The 17,257-nt window shown below is 39.9% G+C and overlaps 1 protein-coding gene across 2 annotated transcripts in view; it reads left to right on the top strand.

Moving 5' to 3' along the window:
- NPAS3 (neuronal PAS domain protein 3) overlaps nucleotides 1-17,257 on the top strand; it is an 811,595-nt gene that overhangs the window by 673,674 nt on the left and 120,664 nt on the right. For both annotated transcript variants that reach the window (XM_039538326.1, XM_039538325.1), the window contains one exon: nucleotides 4,102-4,276. In XM_039538326.1, the coding sequence (XP_039394260.1) occupies nucleotides 4,102-4,276 (175 nt within the window). The remainder of the gene's footprint in view (nucleotides 1-4,101; nucleotides 4,277-17,257) is intronic.

The following is a 17,257-nucleotide window of genomic DNA, read 5'->3' as shown; positions in this document are numbered from 1 at the left end:
CTTGATAACCTGGTGGGAAGAGACAAAGGACCAGCCTTGCCTCTGGCATGCCAAAAGAGTTCAGGTCCAGGTTCCTCAATTCTTGAATGGGAGGTGCAAAGCTTAGGAGGAGCTGAGAGCTATAGAAGACTAAAGAAGTTAATTTAGAGTTTTACTTAACTAACTGACTTAAACTTACAATTGAGGACTAATAGACAAAAGATAATAAACAAAAAAATAAGAACAAAGAAGCCTTGAAGTTTAGAAGCTTAGAAGTTTCCTTGGCACGGTGGATCTTATAGAGCTTCAGCCACCTGAAGCTTCCTTCTATGTCCAAACTTAGTTTCCTCACCCACAAAATGTTGGGGTACACTTACTCCATAGGCTGGTATGTTTGTGTGTATTGATGGCATATACATACATATTAATGACATTAGCTCATTCTCACATCTGTTATTTCTGTCTTAACTAGTTATTTCAGTTCTTTCCAAATTGTGGTGTACCTCTGAAGTACAAAGAAGGTATGAACTTAGGTAGCCCTGCTATACCACCTAGCTTCAATGCATCTTTTATCTATCTTTGTTACAGGTTGCAACCATATATGGACCTTGTGCTTTAGCTCATCACCGCTCTCTTGGTGAAAGGTCCCAAACATATCTACACTAATTTAGCCTTAGCTCAACATACAGGATATGGCCTATAGGTCCCTTGAGTTACAGCTAATACACACTCTAATATAAACCTATAAACCCATTATTACCTATTTTAATAAAACCAGTAGTCAAACCCATAAGAAAAGATATATAGCCAAGCAAGCAGGCTAGCCCTAATAGGTTACACACCATATGCTTAACAGTTTTGCTGAATTGCAGAATGCTGAAAGTGCCATTTTCTCAGCAGTATATAGCAATAGCCAACAAACTCCAAAAGATTGTACTGAGTTACCTGCAAAAAGTTGTAAATGGAACAATTTGTAGGGCAAACTCTAGTAAGCATGCCCCTCACTCTGAAGCATTTGTTATTCCCAGAGCCCATATAGATCTGAGGAGGAGTAAATAGGCTAACGACAAATCCCAGCCTGTGCATTTATATGGGATCCTCTCTGTCTGATATATCCTTTTAGTGTCTGTATTTGTTAAACTGGAGGCTGAAATAAAGAATGCTGTTAAACTGTCTCTTATAGATATTGGGTTATTCGATGGCTATGCACATTTTTGTCAACCAGGGTTGCAGTGATTCTCTCAGGGATTTTTGTTGTCATTGCCATGAAGGTGTAACAGGTCCATAGCCTCAGTTTTGAAATATCTCTGATCCAACTCAAGATTGGCAGTAATAGCAAAGTATATCATAACTATTTTAGTAATCCAGTGCCTCAAAAAGAGAAATTAATAGCATTTTGTGTTTCATTTTTGAATTTTACAAGTATGTCAGTGGTGTCACTAACGCATCCATAGCCTATCAAAAAGACATGGGTTTATTTACAACTCCTTTAAAGACTATTTTAAAGTAATATTGCGCAGAAAAAAAATCTTGTAACTCCTTCATCAGACTTTTCTTGGAAAAAAGCCTTAATTGTATGTACACACATAATATCTCATTCCTCTTGGTGAATGCCAGAATGACCCGCTATAACAAAATGTGGGTGACTGTGAACCCCTGGTATTACCCTTTACGTGATATCCATCATGGATAGTGATCACTATCCGTGATCTGAGTGTTGCACCACTTCCTAATTAGCTCTTCAAATCAAAGTCTCTAGCTTGTTCTTAAAGGCAAGTTAAAATGATCAAGGCCTGTGTCTGATAAATTCACCTCTTCTGAATCATAAATCCCATGTATTTCTGCATCTCTACCTCTAAGGATGATACTTCCTGTTGCTGTGATTTCCTGTTTCACCTACGACAAAGCTGCCATCTCACTGATTTTTTTCTGTTGGTGTGGGAGTAGTTGGTTGAAAGGTATGGAGGGTGGAGCCAAGCTACAGCTGCCACACTGTTGTGTCATTTTCACATGAATAGATATAGTGTTTGTAAATGTATCACATTTTGAATCTGTTTTCCTTGTTGTCAGTTACTATGTAATACAGAAGTACATTTATGTGAAATGGTTACTTGAGCTTCATAGTCAATAATCCAAAGCATATAGTGAAAGGTATGTTGAAGTATTTCTAGAAGAGAGTTTTGATTGAAATACAATAGTGAAAAACTGACAGATATTGTGTATTAAAATTCTACAATTTACCTCCATACAAAATTAGAGTGATTTTTTTTCATATTCACTAATCCCCAAATAAAATAACCATCAAGAAAAAAATACACATTTTATTAGTTTCATTTAATTTCTTAATTGCTCATATTCAGTTTACCAATTTATTGCTGTGTGAAATGCTTAGAGGCAATGCGTACATTAAAGGGATTATTTACATGTAATCCCTCCCTCCCAAAGGATATGAACTGATCATTTATGAATCCTGATTTACACTCTGTAACAATACCAGATTAATAAAATAGTTACTGTAAAATGATATAGCTGGTAGAAGAGTAATACAGCATGAAAGTATGATTTAGTACTAAAATCTCATTTTCACTGATGGTCTTAGTAAAGGTATGTGAACTTCACTTTTAGAATTTAAGTGAACCACACTAAAAATTGCTTGCTACACTAGAGCCACTTATTTTGTGGGAGTGTTTGCAATTGGTTTTAAATAGAACCCCCTAGGGACTCTGCAGAAAATGTAACCCATGTTCTATTCAGGATGTGGATAATTTTCAGATGTGGTTGTGATTTTACTGGGGAGGAGGTTTATAATTAGTTTTAATATAATTGGCAAGGCTTTGCTATAGAGATGCAGAAATGCAGCTTGCTCATTACCCATGGATATCTCTGTGGGTACCTGTTTGCCAGTCAAAGGGGAGTGGGGTGGGAAAGCAACATGCAACGATAAGAGAAAAGAGAAGTTAGAGGCATTAACCATATGGAAACCAAAGGAGGGAAACTGTCGGACTCTTGGGAGAACATCAGATAGTCCCATAAAAAGTGGTCAAGAGACTGTCCTCAATGTATGGCCCGCTCACTACTAAATTATTGCCTAGCAGAGCCCTCTATTGACTCCTGCTCTGTCTCTTGGCCATCCATATAGCACAACACATTTAATCAGAAATATTAATGTTCTGGAAACATGACAAGATATGCAACGTGTGAGTAGCGCATGGCTTAAGCTGAATCTACAACAGCAGTAGATTCAGGCTGAAATCTAAAATACTGTATCTCTGTTGCCTAAAAACCAGCCAACATCTCGGTTTGTTTCTGATTTCCCACATTTGCACATGCCTATGTTTTACTGTTATTCTACAAACCACTGGCTTCCTTACTACAACAGATACAAAACAAATAGACATTCAAGAAGATACGTCCTTTCTGTTTTATTAGATCGAAAAGGAACAAGCTGATAACAGCAGAAAAAAGTGCTAGCCCAGACCTGAACTGACCTTTCTCATATGGAACATTCTCTCTGTGATTGATGAGATAATGAATAATATTAATGAAAAAGTTATGCCCCACATATATTCTTAAACACTGTTACATCACTTTAAATAAATGTGCGTGTTTGTAACTGTATACTCATGTAATATGTCATTATCCTAACATCATATCATGATTCTGTGAACGTGTGTGATTGTGTGTGTGTGTGTGTGTGTGTGTATAGTAGATAATGGAGGTGTTGGTTGTAGCTGCATGGCTGAGGTGAGTTTTGCACTTAGAGTAGGGATTTTTTTGTGAAGAAAGCATACAATGGCTTGTAATGGTTTATGCCATTATAGGGAGAGAGAGAGATGTGTATATATACAGTAATATATCGATTCTGTGTATGTATTTATACACACACATATAATGTACACATTAGTTGTTGTATTTTACTGCTCTACCTATGCAGGAGTAAAAATTAAACAGAACACTCCCTAATCAAATGCTGAAAATCATGTCTAAGTTAGCATTTTTGTTTCTCATGTTTCTCTGAAGCACTCAGAAACACAGCATTTAAAATGTAGGCCATTTAAAGTTAGAAATAGAAAAGCTTACATGACCATATCTTCCCTCCTCCCTTTATTTTTGCCCCTGTAGGTGGAACTGACAGGCAGCAGTGTGTTTGACTATGTCCACCCCGGAGACCACGTGGAGATGGCAGAGCAGCTGGGCATGAAGCTTCCCCCGGGGCGAGGCCTTCTCTCGCAGGGTACAGCAGAGGATGGAGCCAGCTCAGCATCTTCATCTTCTCAGTCTGAGACCCCTGAGCCAGGTGGGAATTGCAATCACAATGAGTAGGTTGGCGGGCAGGACCTTTACCAAATGATTGAGCTCAAGTCGCTGGTGTGAAAAGACTATAAATAGGTCTAATGGTATTTAACAATTCAGGGCAGCTTTCAGTTCTAAGCAGTAATTAAATAAGGAAGAGATTTGAAAATAAAGAGACATTTTAATAAGTATAATAGCAAAGATCTAATGTTGGTTGAACAATACACACAAAAGATACTAGTTCATTTAGTTTCTCTTTCAAATTACTGAAAAGGTTCAGATTTAGTATCTCATCTCTTTTATTGTTACAGTGTTTAAAAGTAATGCATTTATTTATTATTCAGCAAAATCTCTGAATAGGCTTTATGAATATTAGCTTGTGAAGAATGAAAAGTATTTGGGACTTGTAGAATTCTTAGTTCTTTTTTTTAACATCAGAGGTACTTGAAAGATGTGAACAGATAAATTAAGGCTAAAAAGAAAACAGTAATGGCTACATTTTAAACTGCCTTTCCACCCTCAGTATTTAATTAGATCAATTGTATAGAGGAATGAACAGAGGTGACATTCCTCATTGGAATTCCTTCCAGGCCTCTTATAGACTTTGCATTCAGAATGTTCCCATTTTCATTGTGTTGTACTGATGATAATTTAAGTATTAGGGGAAAATCCATTTATAAATTAAACAAAATGACTTGATATCCATCAGTCCCCTAGTTCATCAAGCTGTTCAAACATGAGGAAGATTGGCTGGTCGGCCTGGGTCTTCCGAGAGCTCTGGTAATTAGATCTGCGAAGGATTTATTCTTTGCTGATTGGGGCTTTAAATTAATTGAAGTTCCACATTTGTGATTTTGTCCTTTTTGTACTTTTTTAGAGGAGATATTTCATGTTCTTGTGTGGTGGAGTGGTTGGCCAAGCAGCAGTGGTTTAAATGTTAATTTTTCTCATGAGAAGTTTAAGATTTTTAATGAATCAAGGCCTGATTTGAAGTGCAAAGTTTTATTTGCTTACTTGGGAAATTATTTTTTTACTATTTAAAGATGTTTGTACTGTACTTGATCTGTTGTTTTGAAACAGGCTCATAATGCAAAAGTATTTTATTAGTGAGCATTAGAGGAGAAATAAAGCTTAGAGTTAATGTTAGAAGTATTGGAACAAACAGAAAATAAAAAAGGCCTTTCTGTATGTGAGCAAGAGAAGCATGGAAAATTTAAGCCATATTTAATCTGTTAAATATTTCGTTTACCATACCATCTGGAAGCTATCAGTGTAGAAAATACATAAAGAATATATGCAGTCAAGATTTACTTGTACAGAATCTAATAAAAGAAAAAGAGAGAGAATTCCCTCTGTAGGAACCTTGGTTAAATTTCTTTTCTCAGAATACTCCTTGTTTTATTGTGATCCCAAGAGCAAGAGGCGGACAGAAATAGATGAGGACGTTGCCATCCCATAAGCTTCCTAACATAGTGATTTTGGGTTTACTTTATGATTTGGGGAGCAAGGGCCCAAGAAGATCACATAGAAGCCTGTGTCTTGATTTTTCCTTCATAGGCCCTTCATTGCCATGAACATTGTTGAAAAGCCTCATTTGCAGCAGAAATCCAATAACTCATCATATTGTGTTTGTGTTTTGTAGCTCCCAAATCTCAACCCAGATTGTGGTTTGAATCACAGTCTCTAATGCATATTTAATATTACATAGGAAGAGATCATATTTTAGAATTCATTGAGGTGGGCCAGGAAACCCGTGTTAGGTTTTTGCCTTTCTTTCAATGAACATTTTTGCGCCTTTCTCCTCTTTCCCACCCACTCTTTCTGATTCACGATATTTTTAACCTCCACGTATAGTGCATGTTAGCTATATAAAACTTAGTAAAACTAGTTTACTCTAGTTGTTGGGGGTTTTGTTTGTCCTCTGTCTATTAACTGCCCTATACATAAAGCAGTTCTACCTATATTCCACTAGTGTACACTTGTAGGTTTTTTTAGACATCTTGGGTTTTTTTATATTTGACCCTAGCTCAAACAGCTTTATGTCATTTCCAGTCAACTCTTCATCCCCCTCCAAATTGTATTTTGTCTTTGAAACTCAAGGGTCGATTCCCATAAACAAATCACAGTGTAGGTTTTGCTTAGGAATTTTACTCCTTTCCTGACCCTGACCTCCAACTTTTCAGCACTGAAGTTAAAACCAATACATTTGTGATCACTACAAGTTTATAATATTCAGGCTGAAGAGATATTGCGTTCTCTTCCTTATGAGTGACTCAAAGGGATATATACAGATAGAAAGATAGATATACTCTCCTTGTTATGTAAATCCTTGGTTTCAGCTATGTCAAATAACAACATTTAAATTGACTAGTAGATTGCTGAAAAGCAGAGTAGGGTGCTACCTTTAACTAAATATCTTCACTAATGCAGATGATGGCTCCGGGGGAGTTAGTTAAAAAGTTAGTGTCAGGCTTTGCATCTCAGAGCTCCTTATGCTCCTAAAAGCTGAAAGAATTTTAACTAGATTTTCTGTATCTTAACATGAAAGAATGTTTTTGAAGATTGCTGTTCATTGCATCATAATCTCTTTAACTGTGTTAAGACACTAAGATATTTCTAAAATAACAGTGTGTGTAATTTTGGGGGGGAAGGGATGTCAATATGTGATTATTATGAAAATGAAGAGGCTAGTAGGTATGGAATTTTTCAGAATCCTTGATGTGTTCAGCGTAGCATTACTAAATGACTGAAATCTAAATAACATTTGGCATTATAATAGAAAGAAATAAGTGACTAAACTAGCCTAAGAAACAGTGATACTACACCATAATAAGAAATGTGTTTCTTCAAGCAGCCAATTCTTTGGTTGTCTTGTCTTAAATCAGCCTGAGGATAATGAAAAGATTTTTAAAAAAATGTTAACTGGATACCAAAGGAAAAAAATTGTAGGCATGAAAACAGTAAAAATAATAATAATAGTAAAGATTGCTCATTTTAAGGTTGATTTGAATGTATTGGTGTAGAACCTATCCAGCAGCCTCCCGTGATACTATGAAACAGGAACCTCTGGACCATGCTGCCTGAATGGTTAATTTACTTTTTACACATCTACTTGTGTCTTTTCATTACTTTTAATGGTTCTGCAGGCTTGGGATTATGAATACGATACTCTCCTTTTAATAAATTCAGTGTAGCTACTGTTAAGTGTTCAGTAAATGGAAACCCAGCTGTTTTCAAAGAATCCTAAAGGGTCTGCAAAAAAGAAAAAAACCTGTTTTTACAGGAAAAATAGTGATATTTCTAAGGAACTATAATAGCAATGATTTATTTCTTCTTGGTAAAGCAACATTTCCCTTTTAGTTTCTAATATCATCTTATACTTCCTACCAACCAGTTACTAACTCTAGGACCATTGTCAGGAATAACATATCCCAGCTGTGCTTTAGAGTGAATTGAGCCAGGACAAGGGGTCCTTGGAGCTTACTGAATGGGTGAGAGCTCTTAGAGGAAGAAATCAATACTACAGCAGGATTTAGACAATTGAGCAAAATGTATTAGACAGTACTTTGGGTGAAGAATAACAACAACAGCAAGTTAACCCCATGGAGTTTCTGAAGTACAGTCTATAGCACTTCACTTAAACTTCCATCTGAGAATCAGAACATTATTATAGCAGGTGCCTAAAAGCAGCCAATGTGGTTAAGGTTGCAAAAGTGTTTCCATTATAATACCTGTTTTCACATGTTGAATTTGCTTAATAAAAAAACAAACAAACAAAACACCTTTAGGCTGACATTTTCCATTCCTGTTTTTTGCTCCAGGGTGATTTATTTGGGGTAGTTGTCTGAAATGGTCTTCATATGTTTCTGAGTTATGAGTGATTAGGGAAAAATGCAACTTTCCCATTGTAAAAAAGAGAAAACACACTTATTTGAATGGGACACAACAAACTAGCTGAAGCATGACACTTGGACCTTGGTAGTAGAGAGTCCCCATTGAGGACTAGTGTCTTTCCTTGATTTGAATGGAAAAATTGTATGATTGAACAATCACTTTTGATCACATCCAATAGGCATCAGCTAAGATTTTAGCAGTGCTTATTACTCTTAGTCATGGTGTTATGCATTTCCCTGCCTGGCCTGATGCAGGAGACGATCAGACACGGGGTCTGCTGCTCTCAGGCAACTGCTGGATTGATTTGTATAAGGAAGATTGTAACTTCTCACTGACCCACTTTCAACAAATCCTCTGTAGTCAGCATCAGGAAAAGGAGAACGTATCAGGCAGAATAAAGAAATGATATAACTTTAGAGTCTTGCTTTGAGGCATTCTGTAATCTACCAACTCTAGGTTTTCACTTAAATACGATCTCTTTTTCCATTGAAATGATACAGCTATAGCAATATCCAGCCGCATGACAGAAAGATGTTGCCAGCCAAACGATACAAGTGGCAAATGTGAGATTTTACTCCTCTACCAGCCAATTCATTTCAGTAAGTGGTAAACTTCTACGCCTAACTGGAACTATTTAAATGCTAACACTGTCACACAAAGCAATTTTTTTTTTAAAGTACATTAATACCTCAGTGAGTTCCCTTGCAATGCTGCCCTCAGATGAATTGAATGGACATCTGTGTTAAAAATTTCAAAACCCTCCTCCCTTCAGTTAAGGTATGAGACCTCAAAATATAGATCTTTGACATCCCTCAGAGGTCCTCCAGCAAAGCCAGGGAAGTAAAGACTTGATATGATTGATATTTCTAGGATTCAAAATAAGATTAAAAGTGGAGGAAATTGTTTAGGACTTTTTTTAACAAATTATAAAAAAGCATAAAAGGGCACAACCCTTTGTTTTTTGACTCCCTTGGCATTTTTAATATATTCCTGTTCATGTCATAAAACAAAAAAAATTCACAGCGTGGCTGTGTTAAACTTGTTCAAACCTTAATGTTTGCATTTCCTGACTTTTTTTAAGTTTAATCAAGCAATCTTAATGTTGCACTGACACAGTTTTTTGTATTTAATGGAATTTAGGCCATAGGCCATATCCTACACCTCCATAGTAAAAGCCATGGGAGAAGAAGGGATAGATAGACCAAGAACTCTGAGACATTCATCTCTGAGTTTTTATGGAATGCTACCCTCAGAGGGGGAGGCAGGGAGACATGACCTCCAAACCATGCCATGTGGAAAGAAAGGTGTAATCCCATCATGGGTTAGTTCCACTATAGTTATGGCTGCCTCCCATGGCAGTAGGACTTCCTAAGAAGCATTGCCATGACAGCTTCATTATTTCCAGGCTCAGAGGTAAGAACACCATGGGAATCCATTGCTCTTCTTTTCCTGTCCTCTCTCAATAAGGAGAGCTTCCACCCAAAGCTCTGAGGCTTAGGGTCCACCATGGGATCAAAGAGAACAGATTGCAAAGCTGCTATTCCCCCTTTCTGCAACCCCCAGCCAGTGCCACCCACTTCGGCTCTTTCTCACTTGTATTTGGAGAGGTTGCCCAAGGTTAGTAGCTTACAGTTTTCTGTGATCTGTAATTTTCACCAATATATGTTCTCTAAGTATAGTTCGTAGAGTTCTTACCTTAAATACAAACACAAATTGCTGAAACTGTAGTTAAAGTTGGAAGGTGTCTAAACACTATCTTACCCTAACTGAGTTTACTTGAGTTTGTCTTCACTGGAGTCGGAGGGGTAATTTCCAGGCTGGGTAGACATACCTGAGCTAGCTCTGACCAAGCTAGCATACTACCAAAAAGCAACAACAGTGTAGCCATGGCTGCATGGGCAGTGCAACACACTAGTTGCCCTGAATACAATTCCATCTGAAACCCTAGGTATGTACTCTTGCTTGCAGTGCTGTAGCTACACTGCTATTTTTATTATGCTAGCTCAATCAGAGCTAGTGTACATATGTCTACCTGAACTGGAAATTACACAGACATATCTTAAGACTTACAACCAATTATTCACATATGCCTTACACCCCACCTTGGCCCAATGTGCTTAACCGATTGAAAGTGGGGTGGGCAACTTTCACTTTTTCATGTTTTGCATCCTCTTGTTAGTTGCTTTTCCTGTTGTACCCTTCTCCTCCAGCTCCTCAGTGCCTGATTCTCCTCTCACAATGGTGTACACCAGTCTCATGCCACTGACTTCAGTGCCATTACTCCTGATTTACATCAGGGTGAGAGAAGAATTTAAACTCATACAACATTCAGAATGTAGAATGTATTTCAACTCAGTGGGCCAAATTCAGGGGTGATGTGTCAGGGGGAAGGAGTGCAAGTTCCACCTTGGGAAGTGCATACAAGTCTAAGACCTTTCAGCACATCTGTTATGCTGACACAGACTCCTTCCTGGTCAGTTTCTGATACCAGTTTCACCAGTGTACATTTAGAATAACTCCATTGACTTCAGTTGACTTACTAGAGTCTTACACTGGTGTAAACAAGTCAGAATCTGGCCCCAGGTGAGTCTGAGAGACATATCCTGGTCTTTTGCACCACTCTGATGGTATAAAGGGACCACAGCACTTCCCTATGAAGAACTTCAAGTGGGATGGAATCCCTGGAGCGAATAGGCCTGGCATAGCTGGCCCTTTACCACCTAGGCTCACAGCCCCTGATGTAGGGGGCATGGCTGGGGAAGGGTGCATGCCAGTGTTGCTATGCTTTTGAAGATCCCTATTTGACATAACAGTAATTAGTTGTCATGCACAATGCCCAGCCAGCCACAGAATTGAGGGAGCATAAAAGTGGCCTAAAGATACCTTCCCTCTCTGGTTCTCCACTTAATGCAGTTCAGCTGTAGGGGAAAAGCCAGAATCGAAGAGAATCTACAACAAGTTAGTGTAAATTACATGTCAAGGAGATGAAAGTAGGTAGGTGTTATGCATTTCCCTGCCTGGCCTGTATAATTTACACCAGTGTAGACTCCCTTCGAATTACCAGTTAATTTGGCCCTACGTATTTTTCTTGATTGAATTGATTTTTATTCTCATACTGTGCTTACTTTGTACAGAAAATTCTGTCAAAAACTCTCCATCACTAAATGGCAAAAATGGAACCATATATTTATTCCCTTTCTGCAAACATCATTCCCTTGTAAGGAGTTGATTTGAAAGTACTCTGATATGTGTTGTGATGCCTATTCATATCTGTAAATATGATGACAATAAGGAATGTCAAAAAAATTTTTGAAGGCCTGTTTGGTAATTTATTTCAAAAACAGCATGAATGTGAAATTCTTGTCCTTTGACAGGTGAATTATTTACTGCCCAGTGTAGTTTTCTGAAATAGCTGAAGTTTTCTGTCAATGAGATGAATTTAGAAGTCAGGCAAGGGAAAACCATCCTACTAACCCTGCATCCAACCCCATTCCCTAGGCAGTCTGACTGTATCTACAGCACTTTCTGCTGTACTGCAAATGTCAAACAGAAGGTATAATGGATTTAATATTAGTGCAGGCCAAGGTGTTGAGGGAGCTGTTAATAATGTCACTCCAGTTATTGATCTGAAGCCTTTAGAAATCAAAGAAAAGTGAGAGATCCCCAGTTGGGGAAAGGCACAACAGTGACTGGTTTTTATTGCCAGTATATTTCTACATATATACTACCATCTTTCTGGAATTATGTGATCATCATTAATCTTGAGAGATTTTTGAAATCATTATGTGATAAGATAATATCAGAGTGATTTGCATGCATGCTAACACTAAAAGTCATGGCATGCTCATTTTCCAGCGGAGGGCCAGCCTTTTTTTTTTTTGTTTTTTTTAAAGTCTAAACATGATGGCAACAACATTAATATTACTATTAATGGGGGGAAGTGATAGCTCAGTGGTTTGCCCATTGGCCTGCTAAATCCAGGGTTATGAGTTCAATCCTCAAGGGGACCATTTAGGGATCTTGCACAAAAATCTGTCTGGGGATTGGTCCTGCTTTAAACAGGGAGTTGGACTAAATGACCTTCTGAGGTCCCTTCTAACCCTGTTATTCTATGATTCAGATGGTAAAAAATTGTATTAACTCTGAGGCTGTTATTAATGATGTTTGGTTGATAGAATTTAATTCTTCCTAGAAATACTCTAGTTTCATTAGTCTCTCTACCTGGAATCTGTATGCCAAATGTCATTATGGGCCAAGTTTAGCCCTGGTAGAACAGGCGTAACACAGTAGCACCTGCTTACTTCAGGGTTGAATTTGGCCCCAGTATAGATGCTTTTTTGTATTTGTAAAACCTAAAGGATTAAAATGTAGTGCCTGATTGAAAATAGAAATTGGTTCCTGTACTTACAATTAGTGCACCTTTTCTTGATACAGTCCAATTTTTCAATCTGAAGGGCAGTTTATATGCTATGAAACCCCAGCTTTCCATAGTCCTTAACTAATAAATGAAATTAAAATGTATAATTTATGTTGAATGTCTATCAAACTGTAAACACACATATTCCTTTCCATATTTATACAATGTAAGCAAAGATAAATCCATCAGACAACTCACAACAGCTATCTCTGATGGATTGAATATGAAATTTGCCTCTACCACAGCTACAACATAAAACAAATACAGTATATAGCAGTATAAAAACTATTCTCAGTTCCAATAATATTTGTGTGTGGTTATAGTGTATACATACACATACAGTAAATACACACATTAACTGTGGCTATACCTAGCTTAATAATACTTACTCCCTTGAAGTGAAAAGGAGTTATAAACTGGTTTCAAGAGTGCATGTATAGGAGAAAATCTTCCATTGGTTTAAAGTACACTCAGTTACCTTTGACTTTGATTGATCTCACACACACATACCCAGAGAAAGAACTTATTTTAGGGTCAAATTCTGTTACCCCTTCCATGAGTCCACATCAGAAGAGCTGGGAGGTGCTGAATAGCACAGCTCTGTGCATGGTCCTTTCTGGGAAGAGCAGGGTAGGCCTGGAGGAGCAGTGACTATGGGTCATCTGTTCTACTGCTCTTCTCCCCCAGGTGGAGAGAGAGGCAAAAGAACCACTGGGCTGGAGTACTGAAAGCAGAGCATAGGACACGAGTCAGCAACCTATGGCACGCATGCCAAAGATGGCATGCGAGCCAATTTTTAATGGCACGCTGCTGCCTGCCGGAGTCCTCCCCCTGTGGGGGCAGGGGGCAAGGGAGCAGAAGCTTGGTCCTGCCAGCTCACCTGCTGCTTCCCGTAGTGTGCTGGGTTCCTGCCTCTCTGTCCCTCCCTCCTTGCCAGCCGATCAGCTGATGGGCCTTGCGAGGGAGGGGGTCGGGAAAGAGCAGAGGCAGAGAAGAAGTGGGGGCAGGTCCTTGGGGAAGGGAGAAAGGGTGGACTAGGGGCATATCCCCTCCAGCCCCCTGCCCTGACCCCCCCACACACACCCCTACCCCCCTGCACTGACCCCCAGCCCCCTGCACTGACCCCCAACAATACCCTCAGCCCTCTGCCCTGAGCCTTGACCCCCACACACACACCCAGCCCACTACCCTGCGCCCCGCACACCCCCCAGGCCTGTGCCCTGAGCCCTGTGCCCTGCACACACCCCAGGCCCCTGCCCTGAGCCCTGTACCCCCCTCATACACACCCAGCCCTCTGCTTGACTTCTTCACACACCCCCACGGCCCCAGCCCTGACTCTGGCACCCCCAAACATACCCAGCCTCCCCCAGCCCTGACACCTGCACCCCCCTCACATGTTGCCAGCCCTCTGCCCTGAATCTTGCACCCCCACACACATACCCCGCCCTCCACACCCCATGCACCCCCACATCCCCACCCCCACCCAGAGCACCCAAAGGGAGCTCCTGCCCCCCCACACATTCCCACCTGCACCCCTCGCACCAAATGGGAGCTGCCCAGGTAAGTGCCCCACACCCAAACCTCCTGCTCCAACCCTGAGCCCCCTCCCTCATTCTAGCTCCTGACCAGACCCTTCACCTCCAGCCCTGTGCTCAGTGCACTCCCACCCTCAGCTCAGTGCAGAGAGAGAGGAAGAGAATGGGCCAGAACCAGGGAGAAGGAAGGTACCCACTGTATGTGGGCAGGGCTGGGACCCCAGACCTGCAGCGGGCTGAGCGCTTCCGGCAGCCGGAATCCTGGCTGGCAGGAGCTGGCGGATGGAACCCGGCTCCACACAGCCCACTGCCAGTCTGGGGTTCTGGCTGCCGGACCCTTGCCAGCCGGGGTCCCAGCTGCAGGCCCCGCTCAGCCTGCAGCCGGCCTAAGTGAACAGAACCCCAGACCAGCAGCGGGCTGAGAAGGCCGGCGGCATAAGATCAACATTTTAATTTAATTTTAAATGAAGCTTCTTTAACATTTTGAAAACCTTGTTTATTTTACAATACAACACTAGTTTAGTTATATAATATATAGACTTATAGAGAGAGACCTTCTAAAAAACATTAAAATGTATTACCGGCACGTGAAACCTTAAATTAGAGTGAATAAATGAAGACTCGGCACACCACTTCTGAAAGGTTGCTGACCCCTGGCATAGGAGAATGACTCCTTTGTCTCCACTGAGTTCCCCTGCATCTGCTGCTTGAGCTGGGTGCTGGGGGCAGGGTTTTAGCCTTAGCCTGCTAGTACAGTGTGTTTCTAATAGAATTAGAGGATCATAAAAATTAACTTACCTGACATTCCCCTTCTTATGCGGGCTTGTTCCCTATCGTATATTATCTAGTTTGTCCGGTATAGTTTTAGACGTCCCATTTGTGGCTCTGCCACTTATTTGGGGAGATAATTCCACAATGTAAGTTGCATCTGATAATCCACCTATATTTTTCTTTTTCTTAATGTTACATGCTCCCCTCAAAAAATTCCTCTCAGTCCTTAGTATATAGTGCACCTCCACTGAATTTTGTAGGTAGTTACTTGCCACCATGTTCATTTTTAATTTTTCCTCATAAACCTTTTATTCCTGCATTTCCCACAATTTCTTTTGTTGCTCTTCTCTAAATAAAGTCCTTCCACTTTGACTATTGCTTTCTGGTGCTGATGCATATCTCTGAAGGCAATATTTAAGCTTTGTATAAAGAGAGAATCTTTCCCACTCTCTGATGTGATGGCTCTGTATGTGTATAGTCCAAAATCACCTTGGCTTTTTTCTCCTGCCATATTGTGTTGCAAACTCACATCCAGTCTGCTGGCTACTATCACCCCCTAGATATCTTTTAGCATTACTGCTTTCCAGGCTTTTTCCCTGTATCTTCCTATTCCTACTGTGTAATATCTTGTATTTTTCCAAGTTCAATTCCATTTTATTATTTCTTGCCTATATATTCTAACTTTTGTACATTTCTCATTTTATTATTTAATTTTAAAATCTGTTTGATATAGCTGATGGAAGACTACTGCTGGAATTTTAAAGAACATTTTTGTAATAGATAAAAATATATATATTTTCATTTCACAATCTTTCTTACATTGCTGAAAAAGGTGAGTATGATGCTAATATAAATCAGTTTGTCTAATCAGAGTTGATGGTCTCTTTTAGTGAAATACTGTATCACAAAAGCAGTGTTTACATGTATTTACTCCTATTAAGTCTGAAGTAATAAAGATAGAAAATTATTACATTTTTTACAACCCACTTTTCAGGTGGTTCTTCTGTTTCTTGGTAACATAATTTTACTCCACCATATCTATTCCCTGGTCTGTGGTGATAATATTGCTCCTATGTAAAGATCTCTACTTCCAGTTGTCCGTGCTTTACCAAGCAGATTTCCTCATTTAATCCTTGTTTTTTAATTATATGTAGTATGTGACAACTATGGATAACTGGCCTAATTTACCGTTCACCTTGTGCAGTCATTTACATTAGTGCAAAGTAGATTGGAAAGATAGTGTTTTCCACTTGTTACATTTACACCCACTTTTCACTAATGTAAATAGTTCCACCAGCTGCATACCCATGATGAATAAGCCCGAATGCTTGTTTGCCATGAGTCTCCCGTATTGCTGAGTCCTGAAGAGTCTACACACATGCACAGACTCTAGCAGTGTTTTACACTTTAGTTATCATATCTCCAGGCCTACCAGGACAACTACTATCCATACAGGTTTTTGTATCTTGCCATTTCTAATATTCCCAGAAGCCTCCTGCTACAAGACAAGCCCAAGAAAGAAACCAACAGAACTCCACTGGCCATCACCTACAGTCCTCAGCTTAAACCTCTCCAATGCATCATCAGTGATCTACAACCCATCCTGGACAATGATTCCTCGCTTTCACAGACCTTGGGAGGCAGGCCAGTCCTCGCCCACAGACAACCTGCCAACCTTAAGCATATTCTCACCAGCAACCACACACCACACCATAACAACTCTTACTCAGGAACCAAGCCATGCAACAAACCTCGATGCCAACTCTGCCCACATATCTACATCAGCGACACCATCACAGTACCTAACCAGATCAGCCACAACATCACCGGTTCATTCACCGGCATGTCCACCAATGTTATATATGCCATCATGTGCCAGCAATGTCCCACTGCTATGTACATCGGCCAAACTGGACAGTCCCTACGTAAAAGGATAAATGGACGCAAGTCAGATATTAGGAATGGCAATATACAAAAACTTGTAGGAGAACACTTCAACCTCCCTGGCCACACAATAGCAGATGTAAAGGTAGCCATCCTACAGCAAAAAAACTTCAGGACCAGACTTCAAAGAGAAACTGCTGAGCTTCAGTTCATTTGCAAATTTGACACCATCAGCTCAGGATTAAACAAAGACTGTGAATGGCTAGCCAACTACAAAAGCAATTTCTCCTCCCTTGGTGTTCACACCTCAGCTGCTAGAAGAGGGCCTCACCTTCCCTGACTGAACTAACCTCGTTATCTCCAGACCGATTCTTGCCTGCATATTTATATCTGCCCCTGGAAATTTCCTTTACATGCATCTGACGAAGTGGGTATTCACCCACAGAAGCTTATGCTCAAGTATGTCTGTTAGTATTTAAGGTGC

Source organism: Mauremys reevesii, linkage group 4 (genome assembly GCF_016161935.1).
Source record: "Mauremys reevesii isolate NIE-2019 linkage group 4, ASM1616193v1, whole genome shotgun sequence".
In the NCBI taxonomy this organism is placed as follows: domain Eukaryota; kingdom Metazoa; phylum Chordata; order Testudines; family Geoemydidae; genus Mauremys; species Mauremys reevesii.
Note: the sequence above shows the minus strand (reverse complement) of the source record. Positions and strands in the feature narration are given on the sequence as shown.